The sequence below is a fragment of the Esox lucius genome, chromosome 18 (genome assembly GCF_011004845.1).
Source record: "Esox lucius isolate fEsoLuc1 chromosome 18, fEsoLuc1.pri, whole genome shotgun sequence".
NCBI classification, from domain to species: Eukaryota; Metazoa; Chordata; class Actinopteri; order Esociformes; family Esocidae; genus Esox; species Esox lucius.
The window spans coordinates 2,486,538-2,505,304 of NC_047586.1; the positions used below are offsets into that span (position 1 = coordinate 2,486,538).

Sequence of the window (18,767 nt, forward strand, 5' to 3'; positions counted from 1 at the left end):
GTCATAGGAAATTGTTTGAGTAAACAGAGTTAGGGAACGGGTTTGGGTTGCAATTTGGGATGTAGACAAAGAAAACCAGGGGTCAGAGGTCACACGGCCAACCCAAACTAACCCACACATTCCAGGGGACATGAACACCTCAAACAAACTGCGTTGGATAGGTCTGCTAGCACGGTGTTAGCCCAACCCCCCTGCTGCCCACAGTGGTGAACATTGGCTGATTAGCACCTAGCTCCATGCTAGCCACCACGGAACGCGCAGGGCAGAGCTCACCAGCATACCCGTGACACACCGCGCAGACCGCAATCCAGCTGCAGCATGACACCACAAGTTAAACATTCACAAGAAAGTATTTCAGGGCCGCTTCCCCACTTTTGCACCGTTTAGGACTCATTGTTGCCAGTGCTTTCAGTGGCTCAGCAGTCCTCACAGGGCGTTAGCGGACTGATTAATGAGAGTACGCCAAGTTGGGAATGAGTCCAGGATTTTTTTTCGGGGTGATGTAACTGATACGCTGGTTAAGTTAGCGATAGTCTTTAGCAGGACAAGCCTAAACTTGTCTGTCCTGAGGGATGGGAAGCCCCCCCCCCCTCCACACACACACACACACACACTCTGTCTCTTTCCATGTCAGTCTAATGTGTTGCACTGAGAGCAGTTCAGGTGAGTTGGTAATTGATGATTAACTCCAGAGTATCCATGGATACAGTTGGACACACAAAACTGTAGCGATTATCCTGACCAACCCAACCGGGGTTTGTGTGAGCTGAGATCTGATGAGAGATCTGCCCTCCGGATCTTAAGACTTCACAGGGATTAAACGTGCACACACACAAACGCTCCGCGTGTGTCAGGTTTCTAATGAGGGTTATGTATTATACAGTAACGTTGCAGGGGAGCTGGACGGGGCTCGGGGTCAGCCGCTCACAAAACGCCCGACGCTGACCGACTGACACTGGAGCCACACAGACACACACACACACACACATATACACAAACACACATATACACACACACACAGAAAATACACAGAGGACGAGGAGCCAGACACTAACTGTTTAATTGATGATGTGTCTGATTAACTGTCAGACTGGTCAAATCAACATCAACACCTGCTAATTCCCTGGAGCACCCACACACTCCAGCATTTTTCAGTTAAGTTTAAGGGTTTACTTCTTTTGCAGTGGCAGCTCCTGATTGGCTGTGCAGTAGGTTTGCAGCCACACAGCCACACCTTCTTCAATTGCCATAATGAGTATAATGGGCAGAGCATCATTGTGTTTTTAATCTCTTCATTCCTTTCATTCTGCCCATTTTCAGAAATATTTTTTATGTTTGCTTTTTTCTTTTGGTTTTTTTAGGACCTTGTGGAGGAGCTTGATGTGTCTAATCATGACCTATTACCTCAAGCTTTGTTCTAGCACTGAAGTAAATACAATTGTATTTTTATCATCTGGTCACAACCACTGAACACTCCTAAAGAGCTTTGGCAAAGTGGGCATCAAGTGATGAATTAAAAACGCTGCATAATAACTTGAAAAGTCTACTACCATTTACACCTAACTAAATCTGTTAACATAGCAACTAGATCCAGAATGTATGTATATTTTTAAACAACGCAAAATTGCCACTTAAAGCTGTGAACTTAAATGGTTGATTTAAGAAACAGGAGGACATTGTTTAAAATAAATTATGCATAGGAATTACTATATGGATTTATATATCGTAGCTATAACTTCTGAAATGTTTATTTATAAATAGCATTTCAGACATCCTACTTTCTACTCTACAATCTAGAGGGTATCTGCTGCCAGCTGGTGGACACCAGTGGTAATATACCCGGCGCCGTATTACTATGGTTACGCCCCCAGTTAAACACATGATTTTATTCTGGTTTCTGTATTATCACTCGGACAGAACACACGCTGGCAGCCGTGTTAGCTCTCAATGGACAATATTTACAAATACCACTTATAGATTGTAGGGAGGGGTCATTTATTTTGTTAATAGCGAATCTTTTCTTGTTTTCTATTGCCCAATGGAGAGTCCAGAAAAGACTCATATTCAAAACATTCGTTGCTGAAGCACATATGAAACATGATGAGAAGTTTGCTCCTTGGGCCATGTTCAAGCAAATATGTGCACAAATCTCATTAATGGCCAGAAAAAATATTTGGGAATGATCATGGCCCAAGGCAGAGAAAACTAGGATGTCCGTGGTTTTTTTTTCTATTTACCAAATGTAAATCAATCAACAAAATAGCCAGAGTAGAAACCAGATGTTTTAAACGTATTCATAGTCAACCACATCCATTCAGATCTTAATTTTGACAGTTTGTAGTAAAAATTATATGTTGGCTTTTTAAAAGTAATACTTTTTTTCCAAAGTAAAATTCTGCCCCAATAATGAATTCGCCCCATATTTACAAGGTGCTTCAACCTTTCTTTGACCAACGGACTTGCATCCACCAAACCAGGGACCCCACCCATCAATATGGAATCACAGGAATGACACATGTCAGTAAAAGGTTATTTGATGAGTACACTATTTAAAAGGATAGTGAAATACAGAGTTCAATCATTTCCTTTGCCGACTATATGCCCCCCCAAAAAGTACTCTTCCATTTATTTACTCGACCTTTATATTTATCAACAATTTTTTCAGAACATTTGAATAATTTATCAATTATTTCCTCGCGTCATATTAGAAGGGTGTATCTAAAGCAAGGGGATATTGGTTGTATCTAGCAGTCAATGCAAGTTACAGACTAGAGCAATCGAGACACGTTTTTATCGTCATATCCAGTCTCCAGCTGTTGCAATCAAGCGTGCCGCACAAGCCCTGAAAAGTGACGCCAAAACGTCTCGATCGCCCAGTATAGGTCATAAACCCCGCCCTCCCCATGTTATTCAATGGGACGCGAGACCAACTAAACAATTAAATTACCCTTCAAATATATTTTTTCCGAAGCTGGTTTCTGTCATTTACTGTAGTTTGTATCACGCTAATGTAAATTCAAGAGTTTGTTTTTAAAATAAGTTTGTTTTTAGTTAGTTATTTAATGCTCTAAAAACGGTGGTGTGACGTCGTGATTCACAGCCGTGATTGACAGCTATCTGAGCCAAGGAGCCACTGAATCTTCAGAGGACTGAGGAGATTGGAACTTTACATTTAATCTCTAAATTTCTATAATTGATATAATTTCACACGGACATAATGGGTTGTTCTGCAGTACATTGTGCTAACCTATCTGGCATTTCCAATCGATCTTTGAATTTATTTTGGTAAGTTAAATTTATAAGCTATTTAATTAGTAAATAAATGTAATGGGCTAGCTAACGTTAGCTAAAAGACAACAAGCCTCGTTAATAGCCATGTTAATAGCTAGCAGGTGATCGTTAGCTAGAAGTTACCAATTATTTTTGTATTAGGCCTATTCTAAATTAAGGTTAAACATGATGTAAGTTAGGCTATAACATATCGTCTAGGTTTAACAAGCAAAGGTTGTACTGTACTTGGACTTGCGATTGATTACGGTATGCGCATTCTGCGAGGGAGAGTGAGGGCGGGGCACAGGGGTGGGGCCGTTGATTTCGCGGCTTTACGGCTTTACTTCCTTCTCGCTACTGCGCATAACTACTGCGCAGAACTGGTCCCAAGATCGCTATCTGCGCAGACGCAAGTCCAAGATGTCAGCGCCGTATCAGGACACTGGTGGCTTCATTTTTCACCAATGGAAAAGAGCGAAAGGGCGTCGTCCATTATTTATACAGTCTATGGTTGCAATGTACATTAGTCAGACGCGTCTTAAAGCGACGCATGTTCACGTTTTGACACACAGCACACAAAGTACCGGTTTATTTGATCTAGTCCTCTATCTGGACTATTTGACATTTCTCTCAAAAACTGTACTCAACTATGCTAGCAACATCGGGCGAATGTTTGTGTAGCTAGCCCACCGAAGTAGAACAGGGATATATTTTACCCGAAAATATCGGAGTGTTACCGCGATGTTGACATAATTTAATGAAATAACGGAGGTATTAAACGTTAGTTTGAGTTTAAACTACAACTGCTAGTCTGCTTCAAGTAACGAGTTGCAGCGCAGCAGAAGAAATTCTCCCGCCGACTCAAGTACTGTTGTCGCCGTTACCACGGTAACACCGTGTCCTTGAAGGGGTAGCTAATGATGTTCCGATAGATGCTCTGATATTGGCTTTAGTCTCTTTACTCCGCCAAAAACACGTACACCTGTTACAATGAGCGTATGACGCCATTGTGGCTACCAAACAATCACAATAAGACAACGGTTAAAAGTAAAATTATATAGCTAGCTATCTAGCTTAACTATAGCTAGATCTAATAGTAATCTCACGGACATCTAGTGGCTGATTATGGTAGTGGTAGTCCCAGGAGTCTGTACAGTAGTAGTCCAGTGTTTTTGCTTAGCCAATGGTGTATCAGATACTGCCCAGGTAGTTTAGACACACCCTCCTAATTATAATATGACACGAGGAAAATTTGATATTTTAACAGATAAATTATTCAACGGTTCTATGCCTGAGAAAATAGTAGCCTAAGGAAAACAACTTTTCATTTCAAATAATTTACTCATCAAATAACCTTTTACTGACATTTGTCATTCCTGGGATTCCATATGCTAAGATTAAACCATAGGTTTGTAAATCCCTCAATCACAGAGTGCAAAGCAGACTTTTTTTTCATTGCCCTGCCGTGTGCTTGTGAAGTAGTTCTCATTTTCAGCCAAGCCCAACACAGAACGACATGGGTTTGGGCTTGCCGAACTAAAAAGGGGTGGGGTGATTAAGTTGCTATTAATGTGTAATTTACTAGTTTCTTAGTTGGTACCAAATCAAGGTTGTTATAGAAATCTCTCACTTTGAGGCTATTTGGCCAAATCTGTATGAGGACCAGGATCTGCGCAGAAGTGGTAAATACAGCTTTCCAAACCTCTTCAGTCCAAGCCATGGAAACACTACTTCTCTAGTGGTACAGTACTGGAAAGCTGTGTGTTCTGGTAGAATGGATCAACAAAAATCAACTTTATTAATTTAAACAGGCCTTTGTTTTGCTTTTTTACACATTCAACACAAAATCATTATCAATGTGTTTAGTAACCACATCCTATGACAGACTCAGAGGCTTCTATTACAATAAAGAACTCTACAGACAGACTCCGAGCAGATTGATCCAGGGCACTTGGACCCATCTGTCTCCAGTGAGGGAGGATAACCGGTACCGAGACACTGGCCCGGTATCTCTACATAGAGGATAACCGGTACAGAGACACTGGGCCAGTTTCTCTACATAGAGGATAACCAGTACCGAGACATTGGGCCGGTATCTTTACAAGGAGGACTACTTTAGGCCAAAGACACATGGCTGACAGAGTTCACATCATTGGTAGCGCCCTATCATGGAAACAAGGCCAGTTCACATGATCTCGTCCCAACCTGGTCCCGTTCAGAGGAGTTCCAGATTCACATCTCCATTATTTAAAGTTTTACTTAAAAAAAAACAAAAGAAAATAATGATATATTTATACAGACATTAATTTAACATCCAAACAAATGTACATGTACACACTCACAAACAAGCACACGCACACACTCACACACACACACGCGCACACACCTCCAGTTAACATATCTATGGCGTCATTGTTGTGATGTCACTAAAGGCCAATCAGGATACCTCCTTTGGTCTAAATGACATCTGAACTAATTGAACCAGTGTTAAACAAACAATAGGTGCCCTATTCCCCATGTAGTGCACTTCTACTACCTAGACTCCTTAAGAGTGCACATTATGATGAAAAATAGGGTGTCATTTAGGACGCCATAAGACAGACAGACAGAGACAGGTGTACACCAGGTGGTAGACTAACAGACAGTTGTTGGGGGTGTGGTCGTGGTCGTCATGGTTTCTCCTGTGGCCGCCAATACCCTCAGAGTACGCCTAATCCACTGACGGCTTTCAGACGCACTCTTCATTCATTGGTAGCAAACGCACGCAGGCTCACACACACAAACACACATCCCCAGCTATCAGAGATGAAGGAACACAGAGCAAATAAAAAAAAATTAAAAACTTGACTGCGAATCGGCCTGTTGCCACGACGACACCTCAGAGGTGGGAAGAGTCTGGAGGTCATAGTTCTGGCTGCAGAGGTCAGGGGTCACTATTGTTCACAGGTCAGGGGTCATTCTGGAGCCCACGTTGAGCGAGGTCCGTGATTGGGTGTTTTCACCCTCTGTCCCTCTCCCAAAGTGCCCTGATTGGCCAGATCCAGCCTCACAGTCAACACGGGTAACCATCATCACCAAGGGTCAGATAACCATTACATTAACCATCAATTTCTTCAAATTTCTTTCTAAATAAAAAGCCCAATAATAATAATAATAATAAAGTTCCCATATAAAGACTCTCAGTCGTTCAAATCAAATACCAGATCCTAGCTTAGACTCCGCCTTCCATACCCTGGATAAAATGGGCACGCGGCGACTGACGGGCAGACTGCAGGGTTGAGAGGTCAGGAGTGGGGCAGTCTGTCAAACTAACCGAGACATCATTTCCCCAAGGCAATAACATCCTGTACATTCATAAGAGTATACATGTGGGTGAGTGTGTTGTTGTGTGTTTAAACCGTTCAAGAGTAAAGTGTCAAGTGTGATGTGTCTGTAAGCTGTGTGTGTGTGTGTGTGTGTGTGTGTGTGTGTGTGCGCATGTGGGGACGGGGTCTGGGAACCTGTCCTGTCGGCTGAAGAACATTTCCGTAGGAAACAACATCTCATTGGCTCATCGGCTCAACCTATCAACAGCCACGGAACCCAGAGCCCGGGGTTTGGCCTCTCAAGTCCTGAGGACCACCCCCCCCCCAAACTGACACTGTCCAGGAGGGGGGCTAGTGGGGGGTGTGTGTGTGGTTTGGTGGGGGAGGGAGGGAGGTGGTGATGAGAGTGAAGTGTCGGTTGGCTTCAGATGGAGGTGGGAGGGTCTAAACCTCCGCTGCCGTCAAGCCGATTCGCTCCTCTTCCTGTCAGTCGGCACTGGGCTTCTTCAGGGAGAAGGCAAAGATGTTGAAGTGACTGCTGAGCTGGTGGACCTGGGGGGAGGGGGGTGGTGGGGGTGGGTGTCAGTCAATTCACATTTTGTAAAGTCAAGCCAAAAGGTCCTTGATCCCCGATCAAGCTGTGATTTAATGATCATGTCCCTTGTGAGAGGCACTACAATGATATAAAGCAGTTTCTGACAATAATTAAAATGTGTATTACGGTTGTAGTGGAGTAGTTTCAGATATTTTAGAAATGGGTGGAATCTAAGTTTTTCTTTTAGATAGAGACACGTTTGTATTTTGTGAGACCCGAAACCCTGTTGGGTCTTTCCATTGGATTCAGGTCAAGGTTCGGACTGGGCTATGTCCTTTAAGTCATTGTTATGCCGAAAAGTGAACTTCCATCCCAGTTTCAGCTATCTTTCAAGCACTTCTCCATGCATTTCTCCATTCCTTTTCCATTAAATCTTGACAAGACCCTAGTCCCCAAATGAGGTGAAACATCCCCATAGCATGTTGCTGCCACCACCATGCTTCACAGGAGGGAAAGTGTTCTTTCAGTTATTTGCATTGTTGGGTTATCTCCAAATGTAACACTGCATTTAGGTCAAAAGTTTCCAACTGCATTTTGTCACACCACAATCTTTTACCACATGGCCATATAATCTCCTGTATTTAGCATAATCAAAACAGGTGGTTTTTGTTGAGTAAATGGTAGAACTCGGAAGTTATACATATACAATTTGAACAATCTTGCCCTTAAAACCCTGTAGCTCAGTCAAAGTTGCCATTGGCCTCCTGGTAGCTTCTCTGATCAGGCTCCGACTTGCTCTGCCTTCCAGTATTGAGGGCCCCCTTATTTAGGCAGGTGTGGGTGGTGCCATACACCTTTGACCTCTGTCTTGGTGCCACAAGGGACATTCAGGACTTACTCCTCCCCTAATCGGTCTTTCCCCACCTGTGTCCTGTAATGCTTTTGAAAGCTCCTTGCCATTCATGTTTGAGCTTTTGCTTTAAAATTAACTACCCAACAGAGGAGCCCCTACATAAACTCATTATTTTATACTGTTCTGGAGTAATTTAACAAAATTGAACACAAGGCCAGTTAGCTGTGTACACCTGAGCAAATATAATATTGTTATTACAAAGGTGCCGAGACAATTATAATAATTTGGTTTTAAATTGTTTTAAATAAAAATGTATTTCACAACAAATTATACAAACTCACCTTAAATTATGGAGTTTAGATAACTGAGAGTGACTAATACAAAGGCATGAAACTCTGAGGCACTGACAACAAAAAGATTGGATGGGGTTGTGGACTTTCTATAGGGGCTGAAGATGGCCACAACAGCAACAGCTAAAATGTTATCGTTATCATGTTATGCTATCCTTGCTTGCATAACAAACAGGCTAGCTCGTTAGATTCTTACCTTGCCTGCATTGGCATCAGCTTCTAGCAAACTGATCGTGCAAACTTAACATGTTTCATAGACAGTTGGTTGTGTGTTTGTACTCACCACTGACACTCCATAGTGTACGTGTGTGAGGATGACAATAGCTGTCCACGCGTAGATCAACAGTGTCTCGTTAGTGACCAGGCCGGTAACCGCCAACAACACCACTGTCGCCATAGGAACCAACAACCAGCTCAGTGGTTGGCAACGAGTATTACTCATCTGACACACAATTAGTTTACACTGCAGACACACACATACACACACACACACAGGCGCGCGCACACACACACACACACACACACACACACACACAGAGTTATAATTACACTTGTGGAAGTGTTTTTGTTTTGTGTGTTGTGTGTGTGTGTGTGTGACTCACAGTGAGGTTGGCGAAGGCCGTTCCCACCATAAGGTAGAAGACACGGGGCTGCTGCTGAAGAATGTCTGACGGGGAGAATATCACCCAGACGGTGGACAGGAGAAACAGGAGTACGGGAGACAGGAAGGGGAGAAAGGCCTCGTAAATACTGCTGTGTTTCAGAGAGTTATTACGCGATGCTCTGAAAGACAGAGAGAGAAAGACACATTGAATTACAAAGCAAAGCCAAAATCAACAATTTAATTTGAAATTCGGAAAAACCAAAAAGGGAACAGCTAAATAGTTGAAACCAGTGAAAAGGCCCTAAGCTTCAAGTTGGACTATAACAGAGCTATTATTAAATTACAAAACTGTTTTCCACAGGTGGAGGTGCTCACTTGAAGACGTTGTAGAGGCTCATGGGAAGCGTCACAGTGAAGGAACAACCTAGAGGTGACATCATCACAGTCAACCAATGAGAATATGACATCAACAACAACACATCACAGCAGAACCAGTCACACTACACACAGTCGCCCAGACAGTAGAAATCAGACCAATGGGAGCTCACCGAGGATCATGAAAGTGAAGAGGTCTCTGTAATGGAAGTTCCACCAGATGGGCTCGTACCAAGTTTCCACACCAACCACCGCCGTGACAATGTAGATTATAGAGATGGTCTGGGAGAAAGGTAAAGAAGGATAAGGGGGTATGTGTATGCTGTGTGTGAATGCGTGCATGAGGTGTGCGTGTGTGTAATGCTGGTCCTCACCACTTGGCTGATGTCATAGCCCCAGGGCAGAAACAGAATTCCGGTGTTGTATTTCTCCCAGTGTGACAGAATGAAGGAGAACAGCACCACCCACAGAATGTAGTACAACGTGACCACGCCCACACCGCTCTCCCCACGCCCAAATATGGAGTAGACTGTTGCCACGAAGAACACGCATGCCCAGCTATCCAGGCCGTGGTCGAACAGCTCCCCCAGTGGAGTGGAGGAGTTGGTACGCCTCGCCTGCTTACCATCCACACCATCTGCACGGCGTGCACACACACACACACACACACACACACACACACCAGTAAAAACCCAGACTGAAAAGTGTATACACACACACACACACACACACACACACACACAGGAGGGTACACACACAGGAGGGTATATACACACACACACACACACACACAGGAGAGTATACACACACACACACAGGAGAGTATACACACACACACACACACACACACAGGAGAGTATACACACACACACACACACACAGGAGAGTATACACACACACAGGAGAGTATACACACACACACACAGGAGAGTATACACACACACACACAGAAGGGTATACACACACACACACACAGGAGGGTATACACACACACAGGAGGGTATACACACACACACAGGAGGGTATACACACACACACAGGAGGGTATACACACACACACAGGAGGGTATACACACACACAGGAGGGTATACACACACACACAGGAGGGTATACACACACACACAGGAGGGTATACACACACACACAGGAGGGTATACACACACACACAGGAGGGTATACACACACACACAGGAGGGTATACACACACACACAGGAGGGTATACACACACACAGGAGGGTATATACACACACACACACAGGAGGGTATATACACACACACAGGAGGGTATATACACACACACACACAGGAGGGTATATACACACACACAGGAGGGTATATACACACACACACAGGAGGGTATATACACACACACAGGAGGGTATATACACACACACACAGGAGGGTATACACACACACACAGGAGGGTATACACACACACAGGAGGGTATACACACACACAGGAGGGTATATACACACACAGGAGGGTATACACACACACACAGGAGGGTATACACACACACACAGGAGGGTATACACACACACAGGAGGGTATACACACACACAGGAGGGTATATACACACACACAGGAGGGTATACACACACACAGGAGGGTATACACACACACAGGAGGGTATACACACACACAGGAGGGTATACACACACACAGAGATACTCACCCAGGGTATACGCCAGGAAGTTGAAGAGTCCCGCCGCAACCCAAACCCAGCTTGGCACGTGTGTGTGTCCTTCCGCTGTAAGTGCGCACACACACACACACACACACACACACGTTAGACTGTACAAATACACGTCTTTATAGCCTGAGTCCATCGTTGCATCAACAAGTCCTTTGATGAGACATTTCAGGGTGTGTGTGTGTGTGTGTGTGTGTGTGTCTTTATACGGTTGCATTAGACATGACAGAGAGAGCCGGACTGAAATAAGGAGATAAAGATAAGGAGGGTTTGCTGTGACGTATCTAGGCGCCATGCCCATTATGGGCTATAAGGAGTCACTGTTCAACATTTTATGGCATATTATTGGTCGTGCTCACGTTAATAAACGGCCAGGAATCAGCTTGATAATAAACACCAGTCAGGCTAAAGGACCACGAGGCACCGCCTACTGTCTCAGGATACGCAGTCGGGTGCAAATTCAACAACAGTCCATATCGCAATAGCAAACGACCTGTCTGCCACCAATTTGGGAAATCAACTTCTTTGTGTCTTTTAATAAACTTTCTGGTTTAACTTAAAAAATATGGCTACCAACTAGCGTTTATCTTGGAGCAAGAGGGTGCCATTATCACAAAACTGAAGCCAAAACCAACAAGTTTGCAGTGTGTTGAAACCAGGTGGAGATCAGCTGTGTAAGATCATCAAGCAAAGCATTTCACCATGCAGCCCTTTTTTAATTCCTACTCCTTTCGACTGACCAAACTTCAGCGTCTGAACTTTACTGACTTGTCTTAACCCTCTCTCTGGCCAGTCTGGCATTCTCCTACTTTGAAAGTACTTGAGAAAACTCAAATGAAAATCGAGGGCTGTTGATCTAAACTCTGATTTAATTGCGAGTTTAAACTCTTCAGTTCAATGTCATCACTAGTCAATGCTATTATCCAAACTAATAATCACTTTATGAAAGAGGCAGAATTGGAACCTGGATGCTGACTGACTGATAGCGGGGATTTACGCACCAGCACCCAGCAACACCTGTCAATTAGCTCTATTAGATTCATGAATGTCCCATAAAGGGTCCCACGGAAGAAGGCCACTTCTCCCCGTGTTACTAGTCCAGCATGATCTGCTGCAGTCTGGGTTTGTCTGCCTATTTGAAGTGCTTTCTTCTTTATTCAAATGTCCCTCAGCGAGACAGACAGGGTAACTTGCTCCGGAATAAAGCGTCTGCTAAATTACCTTGAGATGCTTACTGCAAATGTACATACAACCCCCCCCCAAACAAAGCAGAGCCGGACGGTGGCCAGAAGCATTACAAGAGACCACACTCGTGGCCCCACCACACGCTATCAGCCTGCTTAACAGAGGGGCTCTGTATTGGAGCATGAGATTCCCGAACAGGATCAGAGACAAACCATTTGCCAACGGTCTGATCAGTGTTTGAAAATGAATCATTTGGATACGAATTGTTAACATCCAGACTGGCTCACAGTGGGGAGAAGAAGTATTTCATACACTGCTGATTTTGCAGGTTTTCCCACTTATAAAGCATGTAGAAGTCTGTAAGTTTTATCATAGGTACTCAACAACTGTGACAGAATCTAAAACAAAAATCCAGAAAATTACATTGTATGATTTTTAAGTAATTAATTAGCATTTTATTGAATCACATAAGTATTTGATACATCAGAAAAGCAGAACTTAATATTTGGTACAAAAACATTTGTTTGCAATTACAGAGATCATACAAATCCTGGAGTTCTTGACCAGGCTTGCACACACTGCAGCAGGGATTTTGGCCCACTCCATACAGACCTTCTCCAGATCCTTCATGGACTTTCAGCTCCCTCCAAAGATTTTTCATTGGGTTCAGGTCTGGAGACTGGCTAGGCCACTCCAGGACCTTGAGAGGCTTCTCATGGAGCCACTCCTTAGTTGCCCTGGCTGTGTGTTTCAGGTCGTTGTCATGCTGGAAGACCCAGCCACGACCCATCTTCAATGCTCTTACTGAGGGAAGAAGGTTGTTGGACAAGATCTCACGATACATGGCCCCATCCATCCTCCCCTCAATACAGTGCAGTCGTCCTGTCCCCCTTGCAGAAAAGCATCCCCAATTAATGATGTTTCCACCTCCATGCTTCACGGTTGGGATGGTGTTCTTGGGTTTGTACTCATCCTTCTTCTTCCTCTAAACACGGCGAGTGGAGTTTAGACCAAAAAGCTCTATTTTTGTCTCATCAGACCACATGACCTTCTCCCTTTCCTCTTCTGGATCATCCAGATGGTCATTGGCAAACTACAGACAGGCCTGGACATGCGCTGGCTTGAGCAGGGGTGACCATGCGTTCGCTGCAGGATTTTAATCCATGACGGCGTAGTGTGTTACTAATGGTTTTCTTTGAGACTGTGGTCCCAGCTCTCTTCAGGTCATTGACCAGGTCCTGCCGTGTAGTTCTGGGCTTATCCCTCACCTTCCTCATGATCATTGATGCCCCACGAGGTGAGATCTTGCATGGAGTCCCAGACAGTCATCTTGAACTTCTTCCATTTTCTAATAATTGCGCCAACAGTTGTTGCCTTCTCACCAAGCTGCTTGCCTATTGTCCTGTAGCCTATCCCAGCCTTGTGCAGGTCTACAATTTTATCCCTGATGTCCTTACACAGCTCTCTGGTCTTGGCCATTGTGGAGAGGTTGGAGTCTGTTTGATTGAGTGTGTGGACAGGTGTCTTTTATACAGGTCACGAGTTCAAACAGGTGCAGTTAATACAGGTAATGAGTGGAGAACAGGAGGGCTTCTTAAAGAAAAACTAACATGTCTGTGAAAGCCGGAATTCTTACTGGTTGGTGGGTGATCAAATACTTATGTCATGCAATAAAATGCCAATTAATTATTTAAAAATCATACAATGTGATTTTCTGGATTTTAGTTTTAGATTCCGTCTCTCACAGTTGAAGTGGACCTCTGATAAAAATTACAGACCTCTAAATGCTTTGTAAGTAGGAAAACCTGCAAAATCGGCAGTGTATCAAATACGTGCCATGCTCCTGAAGTGAGATGCACAAACACCATTTTAACATAAGCACAGATTGAGAGCAGAACCATGTCATGCCTAAGTGTCATGCCTAACCATGTCTCCCCACTGTATATACTGCAAGGACTATGTCACTTTCCTCTGTTTGCAGGGTATATTGATTGGTACAGGGTCCTTACTCCGTATTTTATAAGGAATTCCCTCAATTTCAATGTGTTGATAAAGGGAGCTGGCGAGTAATCACTTGGCTAAATGCTTGACACACACACACACACACACACACACTTTATTCAGTTCTTACAATTCGAATCAAGAAAACCCACTGTCACACGTCGCACAATACCCACGATGATACCATGCTACCAAAACCCCATGACAGTTACCATACCAACATTTAAGATTACCGGTTCATATCAAATTCAATCAATTTTAGAGCCTTGCAATCTAAAGGACCAGTGGAACTTTTCTTTCTTGATTTTGTTTTAAAAATGTGGATAAATTTCACAACAAGTCTTGTGTGCTTGGCACAGGTCCAATGGTGTTATGTGTGTATTACACTCTGCCAACGCACAGGCACGCACGCACAGAAACGCACGCACAGAAACAGGCGTACCAGATGCGTCGAAGTGATAGTCGTAGAAAGCGAGCATGAGGAAGTTGAAGACCAGGAACATGAAGCCAGTGAACGTGATGAGGTTGGGAGCTAACCATCTGGGCATCACCTGGGGGGGGGGGGGTAAAGAGGCAGAAACAAGGGTAAAGGTGAGGTGAGGTCCAATTATCGTATATCACCAGTCGGTGGAAACCTCATCAATGATGCAGGCGGACCTTATTAGCATAAAACACAGGGCAGTCGGAGTGTCCTCACCTTCACTACTGAGTTCCAGAACGGGTGCATGATGTAGACAGACAAGGGGTTGGAGTCCACCGCGCTGTACTGAAGAAAGGAGCAGGAGGAGGCCAAATCAGACGGTTTGTTGGAAACTGTTCTTTTTCTTGCCTAATGTTACCCAAAGCCATGTATTGTCTACCACACACACACACGGCATATTACCATTATTTTTTTTTATTATTTCATGGTATTTTTTTTTTATTTAAGTCAGGGTTAGCCATTGCCGGCTCAGATGTGCTGGAAAATGTCTGTGGTTCAACCTCTCTTTCTAATCAGAAGCAAACTGAGACAATAAACTATCAAGTAGAAGAAAAAAATGGGTTTCAGAACTACAGGGCCTTGATCTAAGTTCTAACTACGATTAATAAGTAGTTTGTGATCCTAGAGGACCAACAAATAATTATCACAAAATATCATGCAGACCTACAAAAGCATAAAGAATGGCCAGTTCAGTCATCTGACCACTTTAATGCACATTGCATAGCTACAGCAGTCCATGCAATGTGAGGCAAGACAATGAGAAGAAACACATCGTGGGCAACACAATTCCATTAAAAAATGAACGAAAATCTTGGCCTAACTGCAGGAAAATACCTTTAGTCAAGCCCAGGGAATGTAGGTGGGGCTTGCAGTTACTGATGGAGTGACAACTCCAGTAACGAATAGATTCAACGGTATAGTTGTACATTGGACACATTAGAGTTGTGTTTCATATTCAATAAACGATACGTTGAAATAGTTATAGAAGGTTGTGTAGAAACCCAAAGACCAGTGCATGAAAACTGGTTTACAGTCAAATATGACACGATGTAGCCTCGCCCAAATATACACACACGTGCATAGGTAGGTGGTGAGACAGGATCAGAGGAACTCACTTTTCACTCTCCATTCTATCACTCTCTCAGTCCCTCCAACCCTCTCTGTCCTCACTATGACTGGTAACAGTCCACCTGTGCGTGTAACAAGTTACTGCTAATTGCCTCAAGAGTCAACATTGTGTCACGACAGAGCGCTCCTTTGGACTCCAGGGGTAACGTGGTTGGATCCAAATCTCACGCGCACGCACACACAATGGTATGGCTGCAACAACACGGAAAATGGCTTGATAGGACTTGAACAGCACTAGACTTGCGAAGAACAGTACCAAAAATACCTGGCCCATTTTTTTACCCGATGGTATTATATCAACTACAGTATAACAGTGTTCCTATGTATGTTTAGGGTTGACAGCTAGGTGGCTCGCTAACCCAAAAATCAATCACATTCCTGCCTGTCACCTCCCCGCCTCGGACCCAACCCAGAGACCTCTACTGCTAGTTAACTATCAACAATACATACGATCGCTTTACCAACACTAGCTTGAGTAATTAGCTATAGATAACCACTAGGCAACTTTATAGACATTCAAACTAAGCGTGTTAGTTAAAGCGATGGCCGGGGACGATCGGGTGAGCTTCGGGCTGCAAGCAGTTAGTTACGATGCCTGTCATGGCTAGAGCATATAGGCTAACAAAATCACCGTTGAAGCGCTGCTTTCAAATTAACGAACCGGCTAGGCAGTTTGCTACGCTTGCGTTAGCAAGTCTTAAAAGGTCAGTTAGATGATTACACACAATGTCAATATCAGTGACAATATATGAACCCATCTATATTGACTGACGCCGTTGGCAAAATCAAAATGTATGTCCCGTAATTTACAACACCCGACAGAGGTGAACTGTTAGCATCAAACATATCCAGCTAGCTAACCAGTTTAGCATGCAAACGCGCTGCATGAAGCGCTACCACACACTAATAACGATGGAAGCTAGGGAAAGCAGTGCGGAGTAGACCCTCTCCCTCGTTACCTTGTACTTGTCGAAGCCGGACAGTTGTTCCTGAGTGACATATTCGTACAGAGCCATGGTGGTAGCTCACAGGCTGTACTGCTAACAAGCTTTCTGAATATCAACTATTCCGCTCTCAGATCTCTGTTCCGTGTACCGCAGCAGCAACACCATCTACCTAGCTAGTTAGCTACACAGCTACCGCCCTCACGCCGGCCAGGCGACACTACAGATCCACGACTCCGCCACTCCCCTCGCTGAGACACACAACCGCTGCTGCCGGCCACATCAATACCGCCCTCCCTGGCGAGGAGGACCAAAATACTAAATTATTTTGGCCATTATTATCTTTAACAGCGATCATATACCGATTCATATTAAATTATTATTTGTAACGGTACATTTTGTAAATTTTGTGATGAGTTGTTGAAAAACAATTTAGAGCGCGTAACTTTACATATAAGCGCCTTATGTGTATGGTCCCTCCCCTCTTCTTCTTAATGTGACGTGGCCCTGTGAGCTAGGCGGAAGTGTTAGGACAGAAAATTAGAAATACGGAGAGACACCGACCGTACAGAAAAAAAAAAATTGTGATCAAACATCTGAAAGCCAAACTGAATCGGCAACGGCCTCAATTACACATATACGAACAGTAACGTAAGGGATGCATTGTCTTTTTAAAATGTAGTCCTATTATGTATTTATTTCAAATTAGGTGATAATGCCTTCCTCTACCTATTTGTCTCTTCCAATGCTGGCTATACTGCTTGGTAATGTAGCTAACTAGTCAGTAGGTTTGCCTACTTAATAGATAGCTAGAAGATATGGCTACAAATTAAGATGGATGTTCTTTAAAATTGCTTGTAATGTGCGTTTGCCTATCGGCCAACCAAGTGCACTTAACGCCAGTTACCTAGCTACTTGGGAAATTAAAGGGTGGTAGTTAACTAACGGGTAAAATGCAATGAATGGTAGCTGACGTTAGCAAGCTAACTGGTTAGCTGATGTTGGGTTTTCTGCCACTTAGGCATGGCATGTTTCTACTCTCAATCTGTACTTATGTTAAGATGGTGTTTGTGCATCTAACTTCAGTAGCATGGCAAGTTATTCTCGGTGTGTCATGCTCGTTTGTGGCCCATGTAACGTAACAATGACGTGTACCTTTCTGTCTCTACAGAATGGTGACTGACGTGCAACTGGCCATCTTTGCCAATATGCTGGGGGTATCTCTGTTCCTGCTGGTGGTTCTGTACCACTATGTAGCAGTCAACAATCCCAAGAAACTTGAGTAGAACTGCCCTGAGAGAGGGGGAAGTGAGCTAGGGGTTTGGTGTGGAGGTAAGGAAGGGATGGAGTTTGGAGTGTGGGGTTGCAGGAAGGGATACATGCATTAGGGAGAGTGTAAACAAATCAGAATCTCCTTTAGTCACTAGGTACATGTACACTGGATTTTACTTGGTGTAATGGTTCCACCAGTGGTTGGACACTTAGAGACACAGTCCACAAAATCTTAAACTTTATGTAGAATTATATTCCAATGGGTTGTGAACATTTATTGAAAGGTGTCGGAAGGTTTAGTATATTCAGATGCAGGACGATGAACAGAGTTTTCTTGCGGTGTAGTGCAGCGGTTTTGTTTGCCGTTTGATTGTGATTTAACATGCTGAACCAAGTCTCAGTAAGTAGCTGTCCAAGAAAGACAGAAGGTTCTGGTTCTAGGGATCAATTTACCTTCTACCATCCTCTGTCTTTGGCTTTGTTCTTAGTGTGCTACTTTTGACCAGGGCCAGATAGGAAATGGGGTGCAATCTAGGATTTATGATGTGACTCGTCTCTACTCACAGGTGGCGGTATGGGACCAGAGAGGGGAGCAGTGAGAAGCCAAACATCCTCTTCTCCCTCCTCATCCCCCTGCCAAAATGTCCAACTCAAGCCCAGTCTGTACAGGAGTGTTTTCTAATAAAAAGTTTGTCAATTAACCCCAGTTTTGTTGTACTGTGATTGACTGAAAAGAAAAGCATCGCCATACATCTATTTTACAATATT

The 18,767-nt window shown here is 43.8% G+C and overlaps 2 protein-coding genes across 3 annotated transcripts; one reads left to right on the top strand and one right to left on the bottom strand.

The window, feature by feature from the left end:
• Positions 1-5,040: 5,040 nt before the first annotated feature.
• Positions 5,041-17,071, bottom strand: selenoi (selenoprotein I). Its single transcript, XM_029114676.2, has 10 exons — positions 16,743-17,071; positions 14,872-14,940; positions 14,617-14,725; positions 10,971-11,045; positions 9,667-9,929; positions 9,466-9,574; positions 9,293-9,341; positions 8,916-9,096; positions 8,597-8,776; positions 5,041-7,127 (listed from the first exon to the last, which is right to left on the bottom strand). Exons 1-10 carry the CDS (start codon positions 16,797-16,799, stop codon positions 7,020-7,022), a joined length of 1,200 nt encoding a protein of 399 aa, XP_028970509.1. The 5' UTR covers positions 16,800-17,071; the 3' UTR covers positions 5,041-7,019.
• A 160-nt stretch (positions 17,072-17,231) lies between these two features.
• On the top strand, positions 17,232-18,705 carry ost4 (oligosaccharyltransferase complex subunit 4 (non-catalytic)). Of its 2 annotated transcripts, none has more exons than XM_020056392.3 (3): positions 17,232-17,383; positions 17,899-18,059; positions 18,566-18,705. In XM_020056392.3, the coding sequence occupies exon 2, from the start codon at positions 17,900-17,902 to the stop codon at positions 18,011-18,013; it is 114 nt and encodes a 37-aa protein (XP_019911951.1). In that variant the 5' UTR covers positions 17,232-17,383; position 17,899; the 3' UTR covers positions 18,014-18,059; positions 18,566-18,705. The 2 variants fall into 2 exon arrangements, with proteins under 2 accessions (XP_019911951.1, XP_010902599.1); XM_010904297.5 differs by having other exon boundaries at positions 17,238-17,378.
• The last annotated feature ends 62 nt before the right edge of the window (positions 18,706-18,767 follow it).